Consider the following 25,184-nt stretch of genomic DNA (forward strand, 5'->3'; position numbering starts at 1 on the left):
CTGATACTGCAGACAAGCAAAAAGTCTCAAACACCAAAGGAAAAGCTATTGGTTTATATATAGATATATATATGTATATAGATATATACTGTGTTTACAGAGTCAACAAGTTAAATGCAATATTCATAAAAGCATTAACAATAAAAATACAATCTGTTTGTAGGCAAGTACAGACTTAAAATGGTAAAACAGGAAAAAGGATCTCACCAAAGTACAAATATACAGTACAAATTGATTTATTTAAAACAGTTACAAAAAAAGCACAACAAAATAGAGATTATCCTTAGAATTATTAATGCTTTGTTAAAGATCAGGTAGGAGGAAAGGGGCAGGGACAAAGTTGGAGGGGAGCACCTGACTAGTTCTAAGGCTTTAGATACACTGCATCGGTTACATGTTAATACAGCCATATACTGGGGGTTATAGTGAGGGGTCAGCACTTATCTACAAACATCTCTCTGCCTCAGGGCAGCCCAGCCAGCTCCCCCATGTCTCTCTCTCTCTCTCTCTCTCTGAGCACACCCTCCCCGGCGCTAAGGTGCCATGAAAGCCGAAAACAACTCGAGTGTGCCAGGGGCGTGTTGGCAGGGTGGGCGGCAGCAGCCCAGACCTACAGGGCAATTCTGTCCTTGACAGACAGTGTGAAGGCCGTGGAAGGGCCTGGACCATCAGCATTTTAAACTATATGCGGAACACCCTGGGCCAAACTGTACAGAATGTGTATTTGTAGCCATCTTAGCAGCTTCTGACAAGTGTCAGGCTCTACCACAGCTTGAAAGACAGGGAACAGTTGTGAGTGACGCTGGGGAAGGCACGCGTGCTGCTGCGGGCAGGAACTAGCATTTGGGCTACTCCAGCTGCTGTAGTTTCTTTTACAATATTTTCTGAGTAACAAGGATTGTTAGTTCTCTATGGGACAAAGTGACTTGAAGTGTGGGGTGGGGACAGGGACACAATGTGAAAAGTGCAATATAAAAAGCTGCTCAGCAGCTGGAAGGGGAAGGCAGAGAGCCCTCTGCAGCTGCCTTCCCTTCCAGACAGAGCTTCCTCTGCATAGTCTGGTAGTGATGAGCTCTCATTGCTGTGAATGCACAGCCCAGAGATAGGCTTGGCTCTGCTGTGCAGCTAACCCAAGGCATGTTCCATGGGATGGGGCAGATGGCTACAGACACCCATTATTGCATCCCACGGACTCCTGCTACAGAGTGTGAGCTGGATAAGATTAGGGCCTCCTCCAGGCAGGACAGACCACGGCTCCCCTACCCTAGACAATAGCAGCAGGAACATGGTATATTTCTCTGAGAAGTCTGTCACATCTCTGCCAGCAGAAAAGCCCAGGTAACCAGCCCACTCTGCAATGTCTTCCTGGCTTTATCTCCTCCTTTCCCTGTAAACCCGAGAAATAAAAGCCTCCTCCATGGGCTCATTCACAGCCTTTCTCACTGCAGCAGAGCCTGTCTCATACACTCCCTGTCCCACACACTCCCTGTCCCAGGAGAGCCTCAGTGCTCAGCACAACCACCACTGTGGTACTAAGCCATACAGCCCTGTCCAGTAAGGACAGGTTCCTGTGATACCAGTACTGCTGAGCTGGGCTGACGAGTTGCCAGTGGCCCCCTCCTGCCCACCCTTTGGAGCAAACAGCCAGATACATGAATTCTTCATCTCAGTCCCCCGTCACGAGCTGTGCTTCAAACCACTGCTTCCAGGGAAGAGCTGGCAGGTGAAACACACAACAGCGGGACTGACAGAGTCTGGATAACAGCACCAAGGTCCAGTTCAGCACGGCCTGTCCCACAGAGCTCAGGACCACACCCAACAGAGGTGCAGCAAGCCAAAGTCCAGGTCAGCAGCCAGGTAAACAACAGGGCGAGCACCTTCACAGCCCTTCACCTGCCTACAGGACAAAGCTATTTAAGTCACAGCATCTTGCCTCATTTGTCAGTGCTGCCCATTCAGATCACTGCAGTGTGGCTGAGATCAAGGAGTTAGAGTAACACACATGGTGTTAAGGCAAGCTCTCCAAACCCTCACTCTAAGACAGACTTCGGGGTTCAGAGACACTCAAGGGGCTCTGCAGCATCAGTTGCTGAGACATTGCCCCTACGGTGTAACCAGCCCTTCTACATTCACATGCCATACGAGATCCCTTCCTCAAGTGCCTGTCGCAGCCCAGAACTCCTCTGCGTGCACCATGCATAGAACAGGCAGGAGAACCCAGGCTCCTCTGCCTCCTGCCTTTGGCCACAGACACCTCAGATATCCTGAGCATTAAGTACTAATTACCAACACTAACAGAGAGTTTTACGTAGGGGAGTCCAGTCAGCAGGAGCTGTGACACCCCCGGGTGACAAAGGGGCCCAGGTGGACACTCACTGACAAAGGGATTGTGAAAACAGCATCTGTTCCCACAGCTGCTGCACCTGAGAAGGCAGAATCTTCACACAACAGCATCACTGCAACTTCACACATCCCAAATGCAGCTGATGAAATCAGAAGTAGTGTGTCATTTGGGAGCAGCTACACATGGTACAGGCAGCATCCTCATTCTGAGAACCCTGTGAGGCACAAACACTGAGGGCATGTTTAGCACACATCTCACCTAAGGCCTGTCCTGGTGCAGGCATTTTAAAGGCAACAGAAATGGCTAGCAATGCGCTAGGAAAACAGGACTGAGGCCGGGATGGAAGGGACATTCTGGAGACTAACTTGCCTAATACACAGGCAGAGCATGCATCCATTGCAGTCAGCAGAAGCCAACCAGTTACAGGACACACTCCTGGGGAGTGCAGAACAGCCCTGAGACAGCACCACTGCAAGGAGAGGTGCTGACACACACCATTCTGTGACAGAGAGGAGTGGCACCCCAAGAGTCAGGCACACTTGACAAATTTCAGGCAGGGAGACAGAAACAGCATGCTGAACATCAGGACTCTGCACACTAAGAAAGGCCCCCTCCAAAGCCTGGTCCTAGCACAGAGATGGGCACCTGAACACAAGGAATACCCAATCCAGGTTAAGTCAGTGAAAACCGTTTTGTCACCAGAACAGTGATGTTCTGTGATGAACAGTGATGTATATTTTTTGTCCTAGCTGAGCAATGGTGTCATAGCACACCATCAGAGAGGCCAGATTAGTGTAACTACGGGAGACTTCACTCAATAGTGTTACCACCACAATCAGCCGTTCATACACAATTGTATTAAATCTCACCATGAAAAAGACTACTCTTGATTTGACCACATTGTTCTACAGAGGAACTCTGAAATGAAGCATCAGAAAAACTAACACAAAATGACCCCAAAATGCCCTGTGACACTATGGTATTTTTAGAGCCCCTACATTAATCATGGAATTGTACTTAGCACAAACTTTGTACCTTGCCTGCACGTGCACAAACACTTGTCTCTCTTGTCTAGAGCTTATTCAGGAAACTGCCTGCAGGGAAGAATTAGCCATCTGGAACATTTTTCTGACTTAATTACAAGATAGTATTGGTCTTCTCAAAGAAGAATGCTGAATGTATTTTGCTCCAGATTTCCAACAAAAAAAAAAAAAAACCAAACTAATAAAATATCCAAAACCAAAATTCAACCAAACAAAAAAATCCAACCCCATTCATCTCCAGGTTAAGCCTCTGCAAAATCTATAAGCCCAGGAGGGTTTTTTGAAAGTTATTAACATGGGAAGAAAGATTTGATTTGGTGGCAAAACAACTAAGTAGACTTTATAGCAGGAAACAATATCTCCCATCCCAACTGTGTCCCATCTCAAGTGCTCAAGTTCCCTATTCACCTGCACCCAAGCCCATCCTTTTGGTCCTTCCTCTTGAATTTCTGTGATTCATTCAAATCTGTACATTCTTTGCAAGAAGAAAGAGCAGTTGGATTCAGTGGAAGAGACATTAATCAGAACCACCAGAGAAGCACCTCCATCCTGCCCTTGAGAGCTCCATCGGTGAACGGTCCTTTTAAAGTGCATGTGTGAAGAAAGGGGATACTGGGAGTAGAGCCCCCAAACTCCAGTGGGGACCCATCTCTCCCCATCATGAGAAAGGAGAAATAAAATCTTCAGCAATTTTATCTGCTACCTTAAGCCAAGTCTGCCCTCCTCATCTCCCTCCCTGCCCCGAATGCTCGTCCCCTGCCCCGCAGGGAGTCAGTTATCCCAGGAGGGGGGAGAAAGCCCCAGCCTCCAGCAGCCTCTGGAATGCTCTCATCACAAACTCATGACCACATCCCTGCTCCCCACCCCAGCCAGCCTGTCGCTGCTCCCTGAGGCACTGGAGGCCTCCTGACTCCCCAAGAAGAACTGGTCAGCCATGGAACTGGAACGGAGCCATTCCCGCAAGGCAGAGAGCAGCCTTTGTTGGTGAGCCTATGACAGAGTCTGTGCAATTCCTCCACCTGATGGTGAGGGTCACCTGCTGTGGCTGCCCTAGCTCACACCTCTAAGGGATCATTTCCCTGCATTCGAACGCCCTTCAATAGACAGTTTGACCTCCTGGGGAATGAAAGAAGGACGGAGCAGAGGAGGCCGAGGCTCCTCTGCCTGCACGCTGTATCTTTGGAAGCCTGGGGCCAAACTGTACAGACTGCCAGCCTCGGGCTGAGAAGATTCTGCACGGGAGCTCTGGGCCGTGCTGGCTCTATCTGTGTGGCTCTTCCTTTCAGCAGCTCTGTCAGATGGCTCTCGGGGCCCCTGAGCTGTTCGTTCCAATCTCTCCCTAGCAGATACCAGCTGATCCCCGAGAGGGGAGTTGGCCTGAGAAGCAGAGTTGCCATTCACGCTCTGTAAACTGATTGATATGCAGACATCCCCCACCTGCAGCCTGTGACAGGGCAAAGCAAAGAGCTGAGCAGTCCTCGCGGGGCTGCAGGAGGACCAGCCCTGGCCATACACAAAGAAGGGATGCTCCGGGGGCACATCAATGCTCACTTTACTTTGTTGCTCCCCAACCACAAAATGCAGTGTGACGAGCCCAGGCCACTGGCTTTCCTGAATATCCACCACAGTGCTGGAGTCAATCTTCAGGCCTCCGCTCACCTCAGCGCTGCGAACAAAGTCTTGAGTCTGCAGCTCCTCCACCCGCTTCAGCTCGCCCGTTGCCAGCTGGATGATGGCTCCCTTCATGAAGTGAGAGGGCAGCTGCGAGGAGCTGGGTGGCTGACACTGGGCCAGCTCCTTTTCAAGCACATTTCCTCGAGCCTGGGCATTTGGGCTCTCCCTCAGCAGGGCTTCTGAAGTGGAAGACCTGATGGGCTCAGATCCAATGGGAACAAGTACTGGCTTGCCATTGGCTATCACCATTCCTTTGGCTAACTGTCTCTGTCTAACAGTCTCTTCGGGGGACATTCCACACGGGCTCCGGGACTGGCTGTTCCCAGCTGCAGCCCTATCTGTGGCGTTCCTCAGCTCGTCTCCCTGCCCATCAGGGGTATTATGGCAAAGGTTCAAAGGGCTTGGGTCGTCTTTCCTCGGGGCTGCCAGAACATGATAATCCTGAGATGCCAACACCCCCACCACCCTCTGAACCTCCAGATCAGCATCTGGGGTGCTCCTGTGAGTAGGCACAGAGATCTCTCTTCCCAGCATCTGGTAACCTGGAAGGAACTGTCCATCACCCACACATGCTGCTGCAGCCCCTGGGGGAAGACAGTCCTCAGCTGCACTGCTGGCAGAATCCACAGCCTCGCTGGGCCTCCTGGCCACACTTTGCTCCAGGGGCCTCTGCCCACCATTGGTCGCAGCCCCCTCTGAGCTCAGCTGGCTGTCTTGCTGAGGAGACTCTGGGCTCCCACCTGCCACAGGTGCCTCATAGGCTGAATAGCCGGGTGGGAGGCGGGACATCTGGTAATAAACAGGAATTCTCCCCGGTGCCATGTCCACTGGTTGGGGCGCAGCATGGTGCTGCATCTGCCCAGGAGAGGCTGCGGAGGTGGATTTGTTGAAGCTGTGGGTAGGAGAGGTAGTCTGGGGGGAAGGAGCAGCTTCTTCCGTGAACAGGGAGGCATATGGCACAAAGTGGGGGACATGGGGGGCAGTGAGGTTGGTGGAAGGAGACAGGAGAGGACTAGGCATGAAGGCAGGAGGGACGGCATAGGGCACTGTGTAGTGGGAACCGATGAGCTGCAGGGAAGCCGAAGGGATCTGTGCATAGTGGATGGAGGGGAAGGGCACCGCCGGGTGCTGGATGATGGGCGAGGTCACGTTGAAGGCGGGGGGCAGGGGGCTCACGTTCACCACAGGGTGGAGGCCCGTGGGAGAGAAGGTGGCAGGCGGTGCTGCCACTTTGTAGAGCATTCCGTACTGGTCCACCGTCAGCCCCGCCGCCGCCTCGGGGGCGTCGCCAGGACCGTAGCGCGGCGTGGTGGGAGCCGGCCGAGCCGTGCGGGCCCACTCGGGGCCCTCGCCCGAGCCCTGGGCTCCCCCCGCCCGTCCCGCCTCGGTGCCAGTGTTGGTGGCGGCAAGTTCCCGCTTCTTGGGCGGGAGACACTCTTGGCTCCGCTCGTGGCCCGCTCTCATGGCGCCCCTCGGTGACCCGGCAGCCCCGGCCGCGACGCTCGTTCATGGGGGCACCCACTGGGGCTGCCACGCGCGGGCTCCTGGATCCGCGCCGCCGGCCGCCGCCTCACCTGCGCCAGGAACAGAGGGAGCCGTGAGTCCTCGCCTCGGGAACGGGGGGCGGCCCAAGCCCCGGCTCCGGGAACGGGCACGACGACCGCCCCTGGCCCAGGGTCGGAACGCGGGGACGGAAGACGCCCGAGCCTGGTCGCCGCCCCCAACCCCGGCCCCAAAGCCCCGGCCGCACTGCTGCGCGCCCCGCCCCGTCGCGTCCCGCGGGCCCGCCCGGTGCTCGCCCGGTGCCCGCGGCTCACCCGCCATGGCCCGGACCGGCCCCGCGGGCCCGCCCGGCGCCCGGACCGGCTCCTCCCCACCCGCGGCGCACGCCGATGACGCGGCGCATGGTAATGACGCGCGCGCCGACCGCCGGAACCGCTCAGGGGTCGTGACTCCGCCGCACCCGGATGACGTCACGGGGCACCCGCAGCGCCGTTGCCGTGGCAACCAGCTGCGTCCGCCCGGGGCTCAGAGCGGCCCGCCTGCGGGACGGGCCCGGGGCCCCGCCACCAGCGCGGGTCACCTGGCGGCAGCGCCGCGTGGCTTTTGTTGGTCCCACGCCCCAGACGGGCTCTGTCGGCAGTTGGCTGGCAGCGCGGGCACAGCGGCAGAGTGGCTCGGCTCCCCTGCGGGAGCCTTCGGTCTGAAGTGCCCGTGCCTGTCTCGCACTCCCGCAGTGTCCGGCCGGCCCCGTGCTGCTGACCGGGCTCCTCGTCATTCGGTGATCGTTAATGTGACATAAGGTTCTAGAAGCGGGAACTGAACAGCTGCCTGGGGCGGGGGTGGCTCTGTACTCTCTTCCAGAGACGCCTCGTTTACTGCGGCACGCTGCGTTCCCGCCGGTGGACGTTTAAACTGTGCGAGATTCGGCGGGCTCGGAGCGGCCTGGCCTCTCCGGCCTCGGAACCCCTCGATCCCGGAACCGCGGACACGGGCGTCGGGTCCCGCCCGGCCCCGCCGCGGGGTGCGCGCGGTGATGGGACCGCCCCGCGCGTGACGTCATCAGGGACTGCCACGGTGCAGACGCACCTCTTCGTGTAAGAACAACCTCACGGGTGCTTCCGCCAAGAAAAGTAGTGCAAGCAGTATTTTCCCTCCCGCCACCAGCGGTGCTTCGCCGCGCTCTCGCCATCCCCGCCCCGTTCCCGCCGAACCCGGCGCGGCTGCGCTCCCACCCGCTGTCGGGAGAGCCTGCGGGGTCGCGGGGGACGAGCCGGCGCTCGGATCCCTCCGCCTGCGGTATCGGTGCTGCGGCCGCGCCGCCGCCATTTTGAATGCCCGGCTCTGTCCGCCACTGCTGCTGCAGGGACCGGCCTGGTGAGTGGGACCGGTTCGGGCCTCTGCCGCCCAGGCCGGGCCTCCCCTGACCTCCAGCTCCCGCCACCTGGGGCCCCGCGAGTCTTGGGGCCCAACTCCGCGGCTGGGCCTCGGCCGCTCTGTCCGCGAGGCCGCCCCCTGCCCTCTCGCCGCCTCTGCCCGGCCCGCTTCGAACTCTGCCCTGCGCCTCGGGGCCTTCTGCTCGGGCGTCGGGAGCGGTCCGTGCCTGCCCTGGCCGTTCTTTGCCGGGCAGACAGCGGTGCGGGTTCTGCCTCGGCCGGCGTTCCCGGTGCTCGGGGGCAGCGGGAGCGGAGCGCGTACCTCGGGAGCTGGTTCGTGCTGTGGCCCGGGGCCGTCTGGGGAGAAGCCGGGACTTGTGCTCGTCCTTCCCTCGGTATCTTATTGCCTAGGCTGCACAAGCGCTCCGAGGGTTACAGCGTCTGCATTACTTACCGTTCACGGGTTTTAATGGCAGCAGGAGATGTTCGCTCTGGCTAAAGGTATTCGCAGTGAGCTGCCGTCTGACGGCCGGTCTGTAAGGGCGCCTTCAAGTCCCTTCTTCAAGGCTGGTTGAGTTCTCGCACGAGCTATAAGATAAATTGTAATTTATTTTATAGTAGACGTTGTTTTTAAAGTTAACAGATGGAATAGGCATGTATTTTATTGTGTTGAAAGTGATGTGTAAAAGTGTTGAGTGACAAATTTCAGTTTCTGATGCTTGAAATTTTAACGGGACAGCACAGAATCCCAGTGGAACATCTTTGAAAGGATAGGAGTGTCGCATGTGTGGCCAAAAGGTGTTTGGTCCATGGTGGCTTAAACAGTAAAATATATGTGTGTTTTCGCCTGTAAATGCAGGGAATTCATTTAGGGATGCTCCTAGCGTCCTACATTTAAAATGGCAGAGAAATTTGTGCTGTTTTGTTTCTCCTTTTTTTTTTGTGTGCGATTCACTTCTGTGTGGTAGAGCACAACAGCTTTTTGTACCTGTTTCCCTGCTACTGCTCCTCCAGACTACACTTGATATTTTTTCCTTTGTTTGTTTGCATATCTCATTCTGTTGCCAGATTCTTTCTTCTCTTTGCTCGTGTGCTCTCTGGTGTTTGGCACAGGATTTGAAAACTTGTTGGGTACTCGAGAGCTGAATGAAGGCAGGAGATGTTGTGGGTTTTTATCTGAGGAGGCTGGTGTGAACCCTTCCATTCTTCTGTGCTGGGAGAAGGAGAGGAAAGGTATTTAGATGCCTATTTCTTGAGGAGGGAAAAGTAAGTCTTGGGTAATTGTTTTGTGAAGGGATCCAGCTTTTGTGTTTCCATTGTGTAAGATAACTTTCAAGTTTCCTCCTTTTATGATAAAAAGCATTTTCTTCCTTCTTTGTTGTTTTTCCTTTCTGTTCCTGTAAGTGCTGATCTGTTTTCTTGAAGGTGGTATGGTAGAGATGGAAAGATCCTGTAGTACCTTGATGGTGTCCTGTGAGAGGTGAAGGGATAACAGGAATGTTCTAATTCTTGATGTGCAGGGCGGTCAGTGAGTGTGTCAGGCCATGGTGTGAGAAGGGTGGGCAGTGGCACAGAGTCCAGGCTGGCTGTTCTCAGGCATACAGAGCCCACCCTGCTGAGTGCAGCTCAGGTGTGGAACATCAGCTTTCCAAGCGTGCAGGCTCACGCACACCTTCACTGCTGCTAAAAGTGACAGCACTCAGTAAAGCAGCTGGTGCATCTCCAGCGTGAATATTTGTATTTGTGAGCTGGCCCTGTATAACTGCAGGGGATGGGTTGTTTGAGCTCATCCCATTTTTTAATGATAGAGCAAGTCCTTCTGAATGCAGGTGATGCTAATTTGTCCTAGATGATACTCAACTGTTCTTTAGGGAAAGGCTCTATTCTGCCATGGGAGGAGCATTACTTCACTGGAGGAGAGTTTTGGACTTAATAAGTAATTACAGGATGAGGCTGCAACTCAAAAGACAGAGCTACAGTAATGTGAGTACAAGTGAATCTGCTGATATTACAGGTATTAGTGCAACCTATATCTGCTATTTGGCAGAAATGCTACAAGTGAAATCAAAGATTAGAACTTCTAGGGCATTGCTGAAGTTACGTGGCCTGTTGTACAGTTCATGTTCATTAATGTAAAAATGTGGCATCTTGTCTTCCTCTGGCGTTAGCTAGGATAAAGAAGGGTGTAGGGGTTTTTTGTGACAAACTAGTGGCTTTTTTATTATTATTTAAAGTTTAACTCTGCAGGAAAGTGAGTGAACAGGAAGTAAAATAGCCAGAGTACCTATAGGTCAGTGGTGATTGAAGTATTGAAACACAAGCCAGAAAATCTGGAATTCTGCTTGTAACTGTCATGGTCATCAGCTATATAGCTGTGCTTATTCTTCTTCCTACATTTTTTAGCTTCTAAAAAAAATAGGGAGATATTTCTTTTCTTTTTGGCAGTTGTCGAGGTTAACGTTCGTACTGATTGGGAGCTCAGTATGTCTTTCCAATGCAGTTCAGGAGTTGCTGTGTTTGGTGTATATACACAGTTGTGCAGGAATGGGATACCTCATCCAAAGTGCTGACTTGTGCTCCAGGACCTTGCCTCAGTCAGCAGGGACTGGGAGGGGTCTGCAGTTGTTTGCACAGATCCCACCCAATCCCACTGCCAGTGTCCCCAGTCTCTGTCCTGCCTCTCCTCTTCCTCTCAGCTCTTGAGCAGCACCGAGCCTTGCTTCTTGAGTACTGTTGTGCTTCATTTCTTGTTGGTGAGTTTGTTTTTTTCAATGTAACTGAAGTGGGACCATCTCTTCTTCCAAGACCATTTTTTAGCTCTTGTTTTGGGATACTTTTTTTCTTATTTGACCTCCCCTGCTCTCCTCCAGCTGTCTCTGCATAAAGCAAAGTGTAACTCTGATGCCTTTTCTTAGGAGAATGCATTTTGAAGCCCCCTGCTGACTTAATTGGTCTCTGATTTTCTGATGTTGCTTTCTAGTTCTCTATTGCATTCAATAGCTTTTTCCTCACCAGAGATTGTCACACTTACCGTGTTCTGTGGTTGGTTGCTCTTTCTCTCAGCTCATTTGTGTTGCCTTTGCCCTTGATGATGATGATGGTGCTCCTTGCTTTGGTGTTTATTGTAAAAATAGTTATAATAATTTAATATTTACTGTTACCTGTATAAATATTGATAACACCAGACCATATACTAATATCTCTGCGTTTGTTGACACCCTCATTTCTACTTGGAGAGTATGTTTTTGGTTTTATTACTAAAATATTTTTCTTTTTAAGTGTCTGATAGAAGTGGGAAGCCTACTTATAGCAATGTGGAGTTGAAGCCATCAGTGTTGGGTGTCAGCACTGCAATTACTCCTTTCATGGAGTCTGGACAGATCCTCTGCTCTTGTGTGTAGTAGGCTGGATTCAGTTGCACCTAAGCAAGTAGGGGAGTTCTGTTGTTGCTTTCAGTTGGGAGTTTGGTCTGGCTTCAGTTGTGTAACTTCCCAAAAGCTGGGGTTGCTTGAGGAGTGTGATTGCTTCTGCATGTGTTGGGGTGGAGCAACTGGAGTTGTGTGTTTTACATGTGTTTGAAACCTATGCTGCTTCAGGCTTGGGGTGTTTTCTAGACAGAACCAAGTTCAGAAATGCTATTTACATGAAAAGCTGTAACTTGGTGTGTATATCACCACAAGTGAAAATTCAGATCATTTCCCCAAACAGTAGGTCTCTTCTATAAATAATTTCATTCTTTTGATGGCCTTTATGTCTTAATGTTTCCAGAATTAAAGGTTAAATAATAATGGAATGTTAAATGTCTGATAACTTGTCCTAAAGAAGTTTTAAAACAGCTGTTATTTTTTAAAGTTTTATTGTCTTAGAAACGCATAGGATATTTTAAATGTAAGCTAACATTTCTGAATAGTTTCCAGAGGACGTGCTCTCAACTCAGTGTTTAAGGACTATCCTTTGTCTTTACTCTGCAATTCCTGATAGAGGAATAAAGCTTAACTAAAGCACTTGAGCATTTTCAAGGTGGGTTTTGATAATATTAGGTGTGTGTTGTAAGTATAAGAGGTGACCCATTGTATTTGAATGTGGCTGTATTCTAAGAGAGATTTCTGGTGAAGTTCTATACACAAATGTTTTTGGTATAATGGCCTGTTGAATAAAATATTTAACTTTCAAATGTGACAAGCTTCCACTAGTAACAGACCATATGAAGGAGAAAACAGTAATTTATCAGTACAATTTAAATGAAAACTAAATGGTGTAATTCATGAAGATTTTTGTTGGGTTTGGTTTGGTTGTTTTTTTTCCACTTGTGTATAGTAGGAATGAGTTACACAAAGAGAGAGAATGCCTTTTTATTAGTTCATGGGAAGGATTCCTGAACAGCAGAGGGAGGAGGATCACTGAGGCGACACCTTTCCTAGTCTCTGGATTTCAGGAAAGAAGCTGGAATTTTTTTTTCTAAGGAACTTAAACACCAGCCACCTATACAACTTGAACTAATCTGAATTAGGTCTCCGACTCTCTCAGAGGTTTTGATCTTGATAGTATGTTCTTCTAAGGAGCAAGGCTTTTGAAATTAGAAGAGGAAAAAGATCTCATAAGGTTGAAGAATTCTGTGTTCAACACTACCAGATATTGTAAATATTAACAGTAGGCTCTTTTCAAGTATTTAGAAATCATCTCTGATTTTTGGAGCTTGTAATTAGCAAAGAAATGGCTAAAGGAAACTCCTGTTTTCAACCCAAGGAGGAAATAGGTAACGACTTCTACAAACTGCCTTGTCATTTATGTTCATGTGCAAAGAGTAAAAGAATGTGTCTGTACTGGTGAAAATGTTAACTAATCCTGAAGAACAAGATTTGCTACTTTGGAGGAAGTTCTAAGAAGCACTTAGGCACCAGCTAAAGGGAAGCTCCACTGTCTGCTGCTGCTAGATGATACAGTTATCCTCCCTTTATTGCAGTAAAGGTCTGTTGGCATTACAGTAGGCTTAGGAATTGCTGAAACTAGGTAAATGTTAATCTCTTCTGTAATGTTTCTGAATTTAATTGTTCTTGTGTCCAAAGTTTCTTCTCATCTGCAGTAACTACTGCTTACGCATACTTGAAATGTCTGAAACTCAAAACTGATGAGATTTCCATGAGTATGATGATGAGTATTAGCATGCAGAAGAATCTTAAAGTCGCTGAAGGCAAAGAGCAGGTACCTGATGCAAGAATTTTTGATGTTAAGAGAACATTTTCTTGTGGAGGGGAAAAAAACAATGTGCTGCATTGCATGGGAATTACCTCGTATTGAAATACTGGAGGAATGTACATAAGAAGAGCTCAAGCTTCAAGGATAAACATGTAGGGTGATTTGTGAGGGGAAGATGCTATTTTACATAGATGGGTGCAAAACCTTTTGTATGGGATGGATTCAAAGGTATATTAAAAGCTGAACGATTTGATATTGACTAAAAACAAGTATGTAGTTGCAGCACAAGGCTAGAAGTCCTTTTTCTGAATATTGGAAAATAAATCACAGCCCTGTCTTTTGTCCTTTTGTAATCCTCCATCAGAGCAGGTCTGAATTTTTCTGTTCTCATCAGGCAGGGAGTGTGTGTGTGTGTGTGTGAGATACAGTTGCTCTTAGTCCTTTGGGTTAGACTGTCTGTGTAACTGTGTTAGCTGTTACACAAGTGAGAACAGCAGGAAGCCTCAGAAATTATTTTTTGGGTCTTACTCATCAATCCTTGCTTTCTGAAGTGTTGGTTCTGCTTGCTTTCCTGTGATTATGAAGTGAGGAGAAAAAATAATCTTTACAGTGTGCTTTGCTAATTCTTTATTTATGCAAGGGTATTTGTAAATACTGACTATTCACTTTTTTCAATATCTGAATGATGTTAGATCTTCAGTTTGTCATCACAGTACCTGCCTTTTTGGTGAGACAGGAAGTCCTGCCTAAACACTGGAGAAGGATGAAAAAAAGTATTCATAAAACGCTGTACTTCACATATATAGTAATGTTGTTGAATTCTGTTTTTCCCTTGACCAGAACTATTTACGCAGTATTTCCTTTTATTTTCTGCTGTCCAGGGCCAAGCTTAAGATGCTGAAGCCTTCCATGGGCATACCTACAGAAAGTTTTTGGTCCACTGGCAAGGAAAGGAGTGGGCTTGTACAAGTCACAGGCTGCAGATATCAGTGTTCAGCAGTTTATAAACCTTCAGATACAGAGTGAGAACAAAACAGCTTTTGTGGTATCTAAACAATTTGTTGGCAAACCTCAGTTTGTTTGCAGGTTATGTGTTAGTGTTTCAAAAACTTTGTAAAGAACACTTCCTTTAAAATAAAGGAGTCAGTCATGTTTGTAATAGGTAGACTAGCAGTAGCCACTGCTTTTCTTGTCAGGAACAGCAGTGTTGTCGATAAACTTAATTAGGGTGCAGAGCCATAGCATAAGTGTGGATTCATGCTGGAGCGAACCTTTCACCTCTTTTCCAGCCCATCTGAGGTCTCCCAAAGCTGCATGTTCTCACTGCTGCCTGTCTGTGCACAAGCCAGGCTGGTGTGTCTGGGGCCTGCTTTCGGGAGGAAGGGGGCAAAGCTGTTTTTTGTGCGCGCAGGTTGGTGCACTGGACTCACCTTTTTCAGCATGAGGGGTCTTAGTGATTATGAAATTATCGCCTATGGGCTGCGGAGGAATATTTCTGCAGTAGCGCTTTTATCTTTGTAACTTCTGCTCAATTTTCCAACAAGAATGTGGCTTATCAAGATCAGTTTAGAATTATGTGTTATGTGTGTGTAGTAGACGAGTCTAGGCTTAAAAATTCAACACTTAACATGGACAGTTGTCACCCAGGAAAGAGATTTTTGCATTTATGATACTGTTGTGAAAAACACAAGCTGAGTACTTTGCCACAATCAAAACTCCACAGAGTGTTACCAATTTTCAGGAAACTAATAGTGAGGCAAAAAAATAGAAGGCATTTTATATAAATACATCAATATGACATCTACCCCTTAAGTGCTACATGCAGCATATCGCTTTTGTTCCCCTTGAGAAAGGATGTAGAACTGTATTACATGAAGGCATGGCAGCAAAGGAAGTGGTCATGGAAGGGCTTGTTCTGGAGATGGATTTCTTACTTTTCCCTGACTATTTCTGTTATGCTTGTTAGTGCAGCATGAGTGCATAGCAACCATTAATTTATTCATATCACACTAATGTGAGGAAGTGTTGTGAATTCACATGGAGAGACAAGACAAAAGTAAGGATTAATGTGTCCAATAGTCTTGATCCTACACATCAGCATTTTGGGACAAAGTTTCCTTATGCAAGAAGAATATCTCTGCTCTTCCATTTTCAAAACTGAATGTTTTGTGTCTCTGTAAATTCAAGCTTTTTAAAGTATGAAGATGGGGAACTTAAATATGAGGAGTCTACATGGTTTGGCTGAAGAGGCCTAGTGTATGTATGAGTTTGTAATCGAGACTCGGAGCTGCCTTTGTCTGGCTTACTGTAAGGCCACCTTTTCACTTGTACATGCATCTCTCTCTGCTTTTCTGCAAGCAAAGAAATCCCGTTAGCTCTGTGTTCCAGCCTCTCTGTTCAGTGCCATCATGTAAGCCAGTTAAGTGCAGCACCTGAATGCACATCTTTTTCTTATATGGCAGTGCTTAAACTGTATGACACAGTATTCAGGGGGAATGGTGATCCAGACAAAATCTCTAGCAGACTGACATGGCAACTTCTTACAAGTTGGTCTGATACCTTATCAGAAGGGCTCAGTTCTGTTCAAACGCTGGCATGGATGAAAGAAGGTTGTAAAGATGTTTATATAGTCTGAGCTCCCTGAAAGTCAGAAGTCTGCTTTGGTGAACATGAACTAAAAAAGTTCAACTGTTAAACATAAATCCTAAAGTTTGGGTTCTGTTTGATAGCCACTTTCCTCTTAACAGGAACTTGGTAGACTAAATTGCTCTGTGGGTCAGATGACTCCATTGGTATTCCATCTGATGAGGGGAAACAACTCTGTGTTCTTGTATACACCTTTCATACCCATACTGCCAGACAGTAATGCCACAGGCTTGTTTGTTTCACAAAGGGCTGTTCTAATTGGGGTGTAATGAAAGGATGATGTAAACCTGATTATTTCTATTTGAAGCAGGATTCTCTGAAATATCCACACACCTAAGATTGCTCTCCATGTGCTTTTCTGCTGACTTCCACACTTCTAAGAAGGAAGTGTGTACGGCACAAGTTAGCAGGCTTTTTGAAGCATAGCCATCTGAAATGGCCGCTTAGATGAAATCTTGTGCAAGTTGTTAAACAGAGGTGTGTTTTGTAGAGGATTTCTGTCCCCAAGTTGTCATGATTCTGGGATCATTTCTCTTTGGAGCCTGCCTTTTCTGGAGAGAGGCAATGATGTGAATATGAGAGTACCTTGCAGAGTGCTGTTTATGCCTGTCTCAGGTGGGGAATCATGTTATGTTCATTTGACAGCTGGCTCAAATTGGAGTAATTCCCATTTCTAAGGTTCTGGAAGAGCAGATGTGAGGTACAGTGAAGTCCTCAGGTTCTCAAGTTTACTCTTAGCCATGCTACTGAGGTAGCCTACATTTTCTTCATTCTTTTACTTACATAGTTGAAGATTAAGAAAGAAAAAAGAATACCTGGAAGTGTGAGACCCTTATGAAACCTTTAGAGACAGTAAAAGTTTTACAGTCCTCTTTCTTCTCTCAGAGGATGCCAGCCCCCATCAGACTGCGGGAGTTGATCCGGACCATCCGGACAGCAAGAACCCAGGCAGAAGAGCGTGAGATGATCCAAAAAGAATGTGCTGCTATCCGGTCATCCTTCCGAGAGGAAGATAACACGTACCGATGCAGAAACGTGGCAAAGCTGCTGTATATGCACATGCTGGGATATCCTGCGCATTTTGGCCAGGTAGGTTAAAATTTAGTGCCTTCTGTGCATAAGCCAGTCTGTCTTCTGTGTTTTGGGCACATTAACTTGTTCAGAGCATTCCTAGGCACAGTTCTTCTTCACACCTTTGGGCTGTTTTGAGGTCTGTTTTCACGTATGTTCTGAACCTATGTTAGTTAGTTTAGACTTCATTAGTGATATTTGCTGTTTGGGGCTTACATATTTTGTTTTGAAACTTGAGGTTAGTCTGCTTTTGCCATACTATCTCCTCCTCACCATCCCTGTTTCTGCAGAGCAGTAGTGCTTAAACCACAGTCCAAGACATAGGGATGTTTTTAGATTGGATCAAAATAGCACTTTGGAGTTCTGTCTCTGAAAAATACCACATAGTTCAAAGGAGGTTCTATGCCCTTTTCCATACAAAGTAATGTATTTGAGACAGAAAAGAGCTGCTCTGTTCCTGGCAATCAGAAGCTGGTGTTCCTTATCCCCATCTTAGTCAGGTGACATGGAGAATGCAGGTGTGAGTTTTCCATCACTTGGCTTATTTTTGATGTGCTATTTTTGACAGAAATTTTAGGGAAAGGAGACAGAAAGATGGAAGCTCTTGATCTACAAGGTGTCCCTCAGGTTAGCTTTGTTTAGTCTTTGGGTTAGGGTGCATAGGTGACATAGTTTTGCTTAGAAGTCAGTAAGTGTCCTGTTAGTAGTAATCTAACCTGGGTCTTCAATAAAGCTTAAATCAGTCAAATTGTTGTATCCCTTCAAGTAGCTTCATGTCTTGTGTGTCTGTCCATTTGTGACTGAATTTACCAGTCCTAATATGTCTGAAACAGTAAGCTCAAATCAGTGAAATCAAATTGCAGATAGTTAGGATTAGTGAGTTTGGAGTTTGGGCTCTGCTATAGCATATGAAGTGCCTCATCTTACTTCTATATTATTGGATTATTCTCTCAGGGTAAAGAGTTTTGAAAAAGAGCAAGTGAAGTTGTGTATTATTCTGTTCTTAGCATTATTCATAGCCGGGCTCTCTGGTCCAAGGGAGAAACTTCCTGTCACAAACATTAATTATCTTGGGGCCTTAAGAATAATGAAAAGTGTTACAAAAGTGTCATCTAGAATTTCAACGTTTGGCTATGTTAAGAGCAAAATTTCATTCTTCTATCTTGTTGCTCAAGTATTTAATCCCATCCAAGGAAGATTATAATTTGCCATTTAGTTTAATGATTTAATTTACCATTACTAAGTCAATTTACTAATTTACCATTACTAACTAAAGCAGAAATTTTCAGTTTCTGCTTTGGTTAGTAATGGTAAATTCGCTGTTAATGAAAGAAGGCTAAAGCAGATTGTTCAGTATCTGTTATTGCCAGGCTTGCTACATCTTGAAAAGAAGCATCTATTCTGACTATTTGGAGAGCAGAGTACTTCATCCAATGCCCTTGGTTCTCTTGTAATTCATCAGCTGCATTTTCAGGAGGGCCCAATGCTGAAAAGGGTTTTAAACAAGTGTTCTGCAAGAGAGTGAGTTAGAGAACTTTGCATGTCCTTAACACTTATCACTGGAGGGAATTCTTTCAAGGTGCTACTGTTGTATAGGAGTATAGTTTGTGTGAGCTGGGGACCTGTTGAGGACACAGGCTCTACCAACAGTGGAGTCTTGCAGATAGAAAGTCCTGCAATGTAGACAGTAAGCTTCTGAGAGTGATAGGATAAATATGCAGGAAAGAAGTTTTGCTAAAAAACAGGAGAGCCACAAGTGGCCTTACAGTCTCTTTTAAAGCTGTAAGCACACAGCAGCTAACAGTCTGGGTAACCAGGAGTGAGTGGTTGGTCTACTTCTATCCAACCCAGGGCTCCACAAATTTGACCTGGGATATCTTGTACACAAGTATGAGAATGAGCGCTGTATTTAGCCAGTGCATGCTGATATGCACTGGATGGCATGCTGTCTCCTGAGCATGTGCAAATGCTGTTTGTGCAAGTTTGGAAGTCGTCAGACAGCCTGGACAAATGGTCAGATAACTTTATTATTGTCATTGTTTCTATTTGAAAAAAAATTGCAGTTGGAAGAGTGCCTATGTCAGTAAAAGCTGCGTCAGTTGTAGTCTGGTTACATGCCAGTAGTATCTGTTACAGTGGTGATGTAGCAGATTTTAATTGTTCCTTTGAATGAAATGGATTTAACAGTATCAAGATTTTTTCCACTAATTACACCTAGTAAGAGCTTCAGCTGATCATGTTTCTTAGTATTGCTGTGCATGAATCTAGTTTGCGTGTGCTTCTATACAAGTTAAGCAAGTACTCATCAGCCTTTCATGGGGTAAATTTCACTAATACATTTCTAGTACTTTTGAATTTAAAATATATCTTAGAGTATCTGTTGCAGTCATCAGTTTTCTTACGCTCTTCCTCTTCTGCCTTCATTGGCTCTTACTCTGTAGCTTAGGTGTCATCAATTTTATGTTGCATTTTTGCAGAGGATTGTATAAGTATCTTGTAAACCCAGGAAAGAAGGTTGTTTCAGAGGTGCATTATTCTTTCACAGAAAGCACTGGAAACATGAGAGCTTGATATCTAGTGTTCTGTATATTATTTGTGGCTGATCTCGGGCATTTGGGCAAATGCAGTTATCTTTGCAGAGGACTGGTCTTATTGTTCAGAGGTGTTTATTCGAGGTTTTCATCCTATTTAGCCTTGCAGACTGAACTCCATTTCTTTCAAGCCTTTTCTTCCCGATTTGTCATCTTTGCAGTAGCTGGGCTTTTGCATATGATAACAATGTCAACAGCTGAGTGTGCGTTCTAATGCCACGTGGTCATGAGAACTTGCAGGATGGGGACTAGGCCATAGCACTTTCTTTCTCTGGCACTTCACCTTTAATTTTCTTACCAATAGACTGTGCAGCTTTACTCTTGTTGATGTGTGTGTTTCTTGCATCTCACCTGTGTCTGTTGCCCTGTTCAAGCTTCTGTCTAGCTGAAGATATGAATCCCTTTTCCTGACACCTCGTGTCTTTGCCTGTGTGTGCCCCCTTTGCTATGGATCTGTTGCCAGCTCTGTGTGACCCCTCCTCAGACCTATTGTGCATGCTTATTTGCTGCCCCAGCTAGTAAAGCAGACTTACAGAAATTGTTTGTGAGGGATAGAACTTTACTTCCCTGTCAGGAAAGTAGACATAGATTATAATTGATTATCTGTTACAGAAAACTATTTTAGTGCATTGTAATGTCAGAATATCTCTCTGGTGGATGGTATTTGTTTTTCAAAGTGTCAGATATAAAAATGAGCTGGCAGTTAAATTTTAAATTCGCAGAGTGCAGGTGAAAACTATGTATGTTGTCTTGGGAATCTCTTCTGTGCTATTGATCACAGTTGCCATTTCTACAGGGGGAAAGGGAAACTTGTAGTGACTGGAATGCACATGATTTTAGTAAACTTCTGGTGTTCAGAGATTACAGAGGCGTGCGAAAACATAACTATCTCTGACAATCTACTTTTTGCCTAGATAGCAAGTTAGTTACAGATCACAATAAACATAACCTGGTTTTAGAGTCATAGAATCCTAAAATGGTTTGGGTTGAAAGGTCATCTAGCTCTAACTGCCGTGGGCAGGGACACCTGCTAGTCCAGGTTGTTCCAAGCCCAGTCCAGCCCAGCCTTGAACACTTCCAGGGATCCAGGGGCAGGCACAGCTTCTCTGGGCAGCCTGTGCCAGGGCCTCACCATGCTCACTGCCAAGAATTTCTTCCTAATATTGAACCTAAACTTGCCCCTTTTTCCATTTGAAGTCACGACCCCTTGTCCTATCACTACATGTCCTTGTTTTGGCAGCTTACAGAGCATTGATCCTCTTCCTAGTAGGTAAATTGAACCTTTTAAGTTTAGTTAAAAAATTTTATGTGCATATCAAACATGACACATGATCTAGATTTCCAGATCCTTATTATTTTGAGTTTACTGATGTATCTTTCCTCTCTATCAATGTGCTATCATTTACTTTTGTGGTCTGACATTAACCAACATATCTGGTGTATCTGAGGTCATGGAGGACCGACAGTGTCTGACCACTTCAAGGCACCGTAGCTGCTAATGACCTTCTTGCTGGCTTTGTTGGAACTTTAGCCAGGTCATTTAATCTTTCTTGGTTTTCCACATCACCAAAATGGAAACCGAATACACCTTTAAAAGTGTACTCTGAGATACATACGTTACTACACATCAAAATTCAAACTGTTTCTTCTCTAGCTAAGAAGTCGTTTTCAAGCTAATTATGTCTTTTTTTTCTTTTTTTCCTTTTTTTCCAGTTGGAGTGCCTCAAGCTTATTGCGTCTCAGAAATTCACAGACAAGCGCATTGGGTATTTAGGTGCCATGTTGCTGCTGGATGAGAGACAGGATGTTCATCTTCTTATGACCAATTGCATCAAGAAGTAAGGGTACCACCCCTCCATCAAACGATGATTTGAGGTTTCAGTATCAGAAAGTATCCTTCTGACAGTGATACTTAGAGTATTTTAGGGTTTTTCCTTTGTGTTAGAAAACTGGTGCCTTGAAATTGTTGTGTGCTGTTGACCATAAAAAGGCTGTTGTTGTAGTGCTCTGTATTGGGCCGTCCTGTCTAGCTTCTTTAGTGGGAACAGAATATAAAATTGCATTGGTTTTGAAGAGGCATATGTAGCAAGCAACACATGTCCTGTGTGTTTGTTTGCTTCTGCTGACAAACTCTGAAGAGTTGTCAAGGAACAAGGCTATGTATCTTGCCTTCTTTTTAAAATGTAATGGTCCTGACGAATGGTTTTCATTGGAAGCAAGGCCGCAGCTTGGGATGTGCTGTCATTTTGCTGAAATCAGACAAGAGGGGATGGGAATGACTATTTTTTTCATACTTCTCTCAGCAAAGCAATGTTAAAGTGGGACTTTCTTACATCATAGTTCAGTGGGTGATGATGAGTGTGTTTTCTTTTCGAGATGGATTGGAGCAGGTATGGAACAGCTGGGTTCTGGTTGACCTACCCGAAGGTTGTGTGTGGTGTACTGGTTTTTATTATTATGTACTTATGTATGTATTATTAGCAATTAAGTCTCTCAGATATTAGCAAGTAAAGTATTGATCTTCAATTAGACGGTGGCCTCAAAGTGCTTTAAAAGAAACTTGACAAAACTGTGGGCCTGAGGATATGCTAACTTTGAACCTAGCATCCAGGAGACAAGATTTTCGTCTAAAGATCTTTCATTGAAGTGCTATACCTGTGAGGTGCTTCCGTTAGAACCAGGGCTTATGCTACAGTGAATTTGGTAAGGGTGTAGTGAGTTTTAACTGGAAATGGGTCAGATGGAAGCTGAGCAAACATGGTGGACAGCTTCCCATCATCTTCTGGGTTGTATATTGCTTTCTCCTTCAGCTTCTATATCTGCCATTGTGTCTTGCTTTTATCTAGACATTAAGGGATTTATTTATGGCATTGTTTTTTAGTGTTTCATAGCAAGACCCAGATTTTTGAGACAAAAAGGAAAGCAACCTCTTGAAGCATGTACTTGTGATACGCACAGCTTTATATAGCTGCCAAAAAATTGATAAAGGAAGGAAACAAAAAACTAAACCTATTTAAGAGCATGTGCTACCTGTTCCTTCATCTGCATGTTGCCATAACTGCTTCATGTTACAACTAGAATACTGTCTTTGCATTCAGTACCTCTTGCATGTTTGATTCAGAACCACTTCTTTCCTCAGCTCTTCCATCTTGCAGTCCCCAGCTCTCGTTGCCTCCCAGACCACGAACTGTATTTTTTACTTTCTTCAGCATTGAATCCTGGGTGCTGTGGCAACCTTAGTACCAAACACAGATGGAGAAGTGGTGTAGAATTTGATTTTCAAGGCTGTTGGGATTGCCATGTAGAAGCTATATTGTCTTGTGCTTAGTGTGACATTGTAGCTGGCCTTATGAATAGCATCTCCTGTTAGGTAGTTTAGCTTCGTAGTGACCACTTTTCACAACTTCCTTAGGCATATGGATAGGAAAAATTGCTGAACAGAATTCTTGTATGAATTATTTTCAAGGTGTGTGAATGGTGGGGTTTGTGGGTTTTGGTAAGGATAGAGAATACTTTTGCACAGTTTTTTCTATACTGTTTGGTTTGTAAATGCAGAAGCTAAAGCCTGTTGTAGAACATATTTAAACTGGGTCAGCCCACAGTGTCACTGCTGGTCTGTACTTTGCATGCAAGTTCCAAAGCTAAAACCATATTAAATGGAATTCTGTATAGTCTTCCCTCTTCTCAGCTCAATCCTTGGATACCCTGACAGGTCAACCTGATAGTTAAACCAAGTATTTTTATCTTTTTAATTGAGGATTCTAAGTAGAATGAGTAGCAAATCCTGTGGTACATGCACTCAGAGCTTTCATTGATCCTGAGTTGTGCTCCCACAGAGCTGTGAATCCAGAAAGTTCTTTCAGGCCATGTGTTGCTGGATAGATGACTCTAGCTGTAGATGCCCTTTTTTGTGTGTTCAATTTCTGTGTGTGCATGCTGATTGACTTTTTTTGTTCTCCTTTGCAGTGACCTTAATCACAGCACGCAGTATGTGCAGGGGCTGGCACTTTGTACTCTTGGCTGCATGGGCTCCTCAGAAATGTGCAGAGACCTTGCAGGAGAGGTGGAAAAGCTCCTCAAAACTTCCAATTCCTATCTTAGGAAGAAGGTACTTCAGGAAACTCTTGAATACTTTGTTATGGATTAAAAGGCAAGATTGATTGAATACCTTGTTAATATCTGGAATACCAGATGACTGAGATCACACTGAGTGAATATTTTCCCAGTGTGCAAGACAGAGCTCAAAACTCCCTGTCTGTTAATAGCAGGAATGTAAGTAAGCCTCTAAAAGATAAGCAAGCATCCATTTGGCGAGGCAGTTGCTTCTGGTTTTGCACTCTTCTCCCATGATGTTATTGGTGATAATGTGAACGCTTGCCCCCTCCTGGACATTAGCCTCAAAATTCTGGTCACCAGTTTGATTTATCTTCTCAGATAAGAGAAGACCCTGGTTATTAACAATGCAGGCTGGTATCAGAATATTTGAACCTATTTGATGTCTTCTGTTGATGATGGTAACAGTAGTATGAGAACTAGAAGGGTTAAGGTCTTGAAATGGACAAACACTTATAAATTGTCTCATTTCTGTAGCAAATGTGCCATAGCATCAGCGAAGTGTGATTGCCCCTATTCTTTTAGGTTTATTTATTGATAAGTCTTGGTGAGAGTGTGAAGCACTAAGATTTAGGAAGAGATGCATTGTTACTCCTTTGTCTAGTGCTAGATCTAGAGAGAGTTTGGAGAGAAGGCAATGCCAAGAGGTCTTGCTGTGTTCTGGAAAGAGGCACTTGATTTTCAGGCAGTTGCAGGGAATAGTGTCTCCTGTTGCTTCTCCATCCTAGAAGAAATAGGCACGTGTTTTTTCAAAAAACCCTGGAAATGTAGTTTTGTTTCTCATAGTACCCACCACCTCCAGGAGGAAGTTGTTTTTGGGGGAAGGAGGGAAAGTAAATAAGCCATAATTTTACAGTAAGTTTAATTATTTTTTTCCAATGCATTTTCTCCTTCCCAGCAAGAAGAAGACAGGCTGAAGTAGCCCTATTAAAGGCAGAGCTGCTTTGCAAATAATAGCACTTCTTATGTGAATAATGTAAAAATGAACCATTACTAGGGGGAGTATTAGTTTGTAGTTCAGTGCTCCCCATTTATTGAACTCTCTTCTGGAATGCTGTTGAGTAACACTTGTAATAGAGAGATGAAAAAATGTGCCAGGCCTTTGTTTATCATGAAGATTGTTATAGTTCCCACTGTGCTAGATATTCCCAAAATAGGTATTGTTGTCTTTGCAGTGTGTAATAAAAAGTGTTTTTCCTATCCAGGCAGCACTGTGCGCTGTTCATGTCATCAGAAAGGTGCCTGAACTTATGGAGATGTTCCTGCCAGCCACCAAAAACTTGCTGAACGAGAAGAACCACGGTAATAGCTGAGATTGTACTTAGCAAGGCTAGGCCATTCTCTAGAGGATAGTGCACTTGCTACCTAAGCCTTTTGTTTGGAGGGAACTTCAGAGGTGTATTTGTATGATTTGTTTCTTTCCATTTCTACACAGTGAATGCAAATGTCATTTAGAAGGAAGAGATGTGTATGACTCTGCTAGTCAACAGGACTTTAACATGGCATAGGTGACAAAAGGAACTCTTTCATTGTGTTTTGATACACTTCAGAGTGGGTGAAATGGGAACGTTTGATTTTTATCCTGTACACTGCCTAAAGTGACTCTAAGGAAGCGGCTTCTTAGGCTTCT

The 25,184-nt window shown here is 45.8% G+C and overlaps 2 protein-coding genes across 3 annotated transcripts in view; one reads left to right on the top strand and one right to left on the bottom strand.

Annotated features, from left to right (window-relative positions):
* Positions 1 to 39: 39 nt before the first annotated feature.
* ATXN1L (ataxin 1 like) lies at positions 40 to 6,952 on the bottom strand. Its single transcript, XM_036390076.2, has 2 exons — positions 6,879 to 6,952; positions 40 to 6,635 (listed from the first exon to the last, which is right to left on the bottom strand). Exon 2 carries the CDS (start codon positions 6,523 to 6,525, stop codon positions 4,459 to 4,461), a length of 2,067 nt encoding a protein of 688 aa, XP_036245969.1. The 5' UTR covers positions 6,526 to 6,635; positions 6,879 to 6,952; the 3' UTR covers positions 40 to 4,458.
* Positions 6,953 to 7,809: 857 nt separating this feature from the next.
* The window catches only part of AP1G1 (adaptor related protein complex 1 subunit gamma 1), a 37,878-nt gene continuing 20,503 nt past the window's right edge, over positions 7,810 to 25,184 (top strand). Inside the window, exons 1-5 of one of the 2 annotated variants that reach the window (XM_054516113.1) lie at positions 7,810 to 7,938; positions 16,665 to 16,868; positions 21,155 to 21,279; positions 23,408 to 23,549; positions 24,760 to 24,856. In XM_054516113.1, the coding sequence (XP_054372088.1) occupies positions 16,668 to 16,868; positions 21,155 to 21,279; positions 23,408 to 23,549; positions 24,760 to 24,856 (565 nt within the window). In that variant the 5' untranslated portion in view covers positions 7,810 to 7,938; positions 16,665 to 16,667. Of the gene's footprint in view, positions 7,939 to 14,047; positions 14,156 to 16,664; positions 16,869 to 21,154; positions 21,280 to 23,407; positions 23,550 to 24,759; positions 24,857 to 25,184 lie in introns of those variants that run through there. The other variant, XM_054516114.1, reaches the window with a different exon arrangement.

The sequence above is a fragment of the Molothrus ater genome, chromosome 12 (genome assembly GCF_012460135.2).
Source record: "Molothrus ater isolate BHLD 08-10-18 breed brown headed cowbird chromosome 12, BPBGC_Mater_1.1, whole genome shotgun sequence".
NCBI lineage: Eukaryota > Metazoa > Chordata > Aves > Passeriformes > Icteridae > Molothrus > Molothrus ater.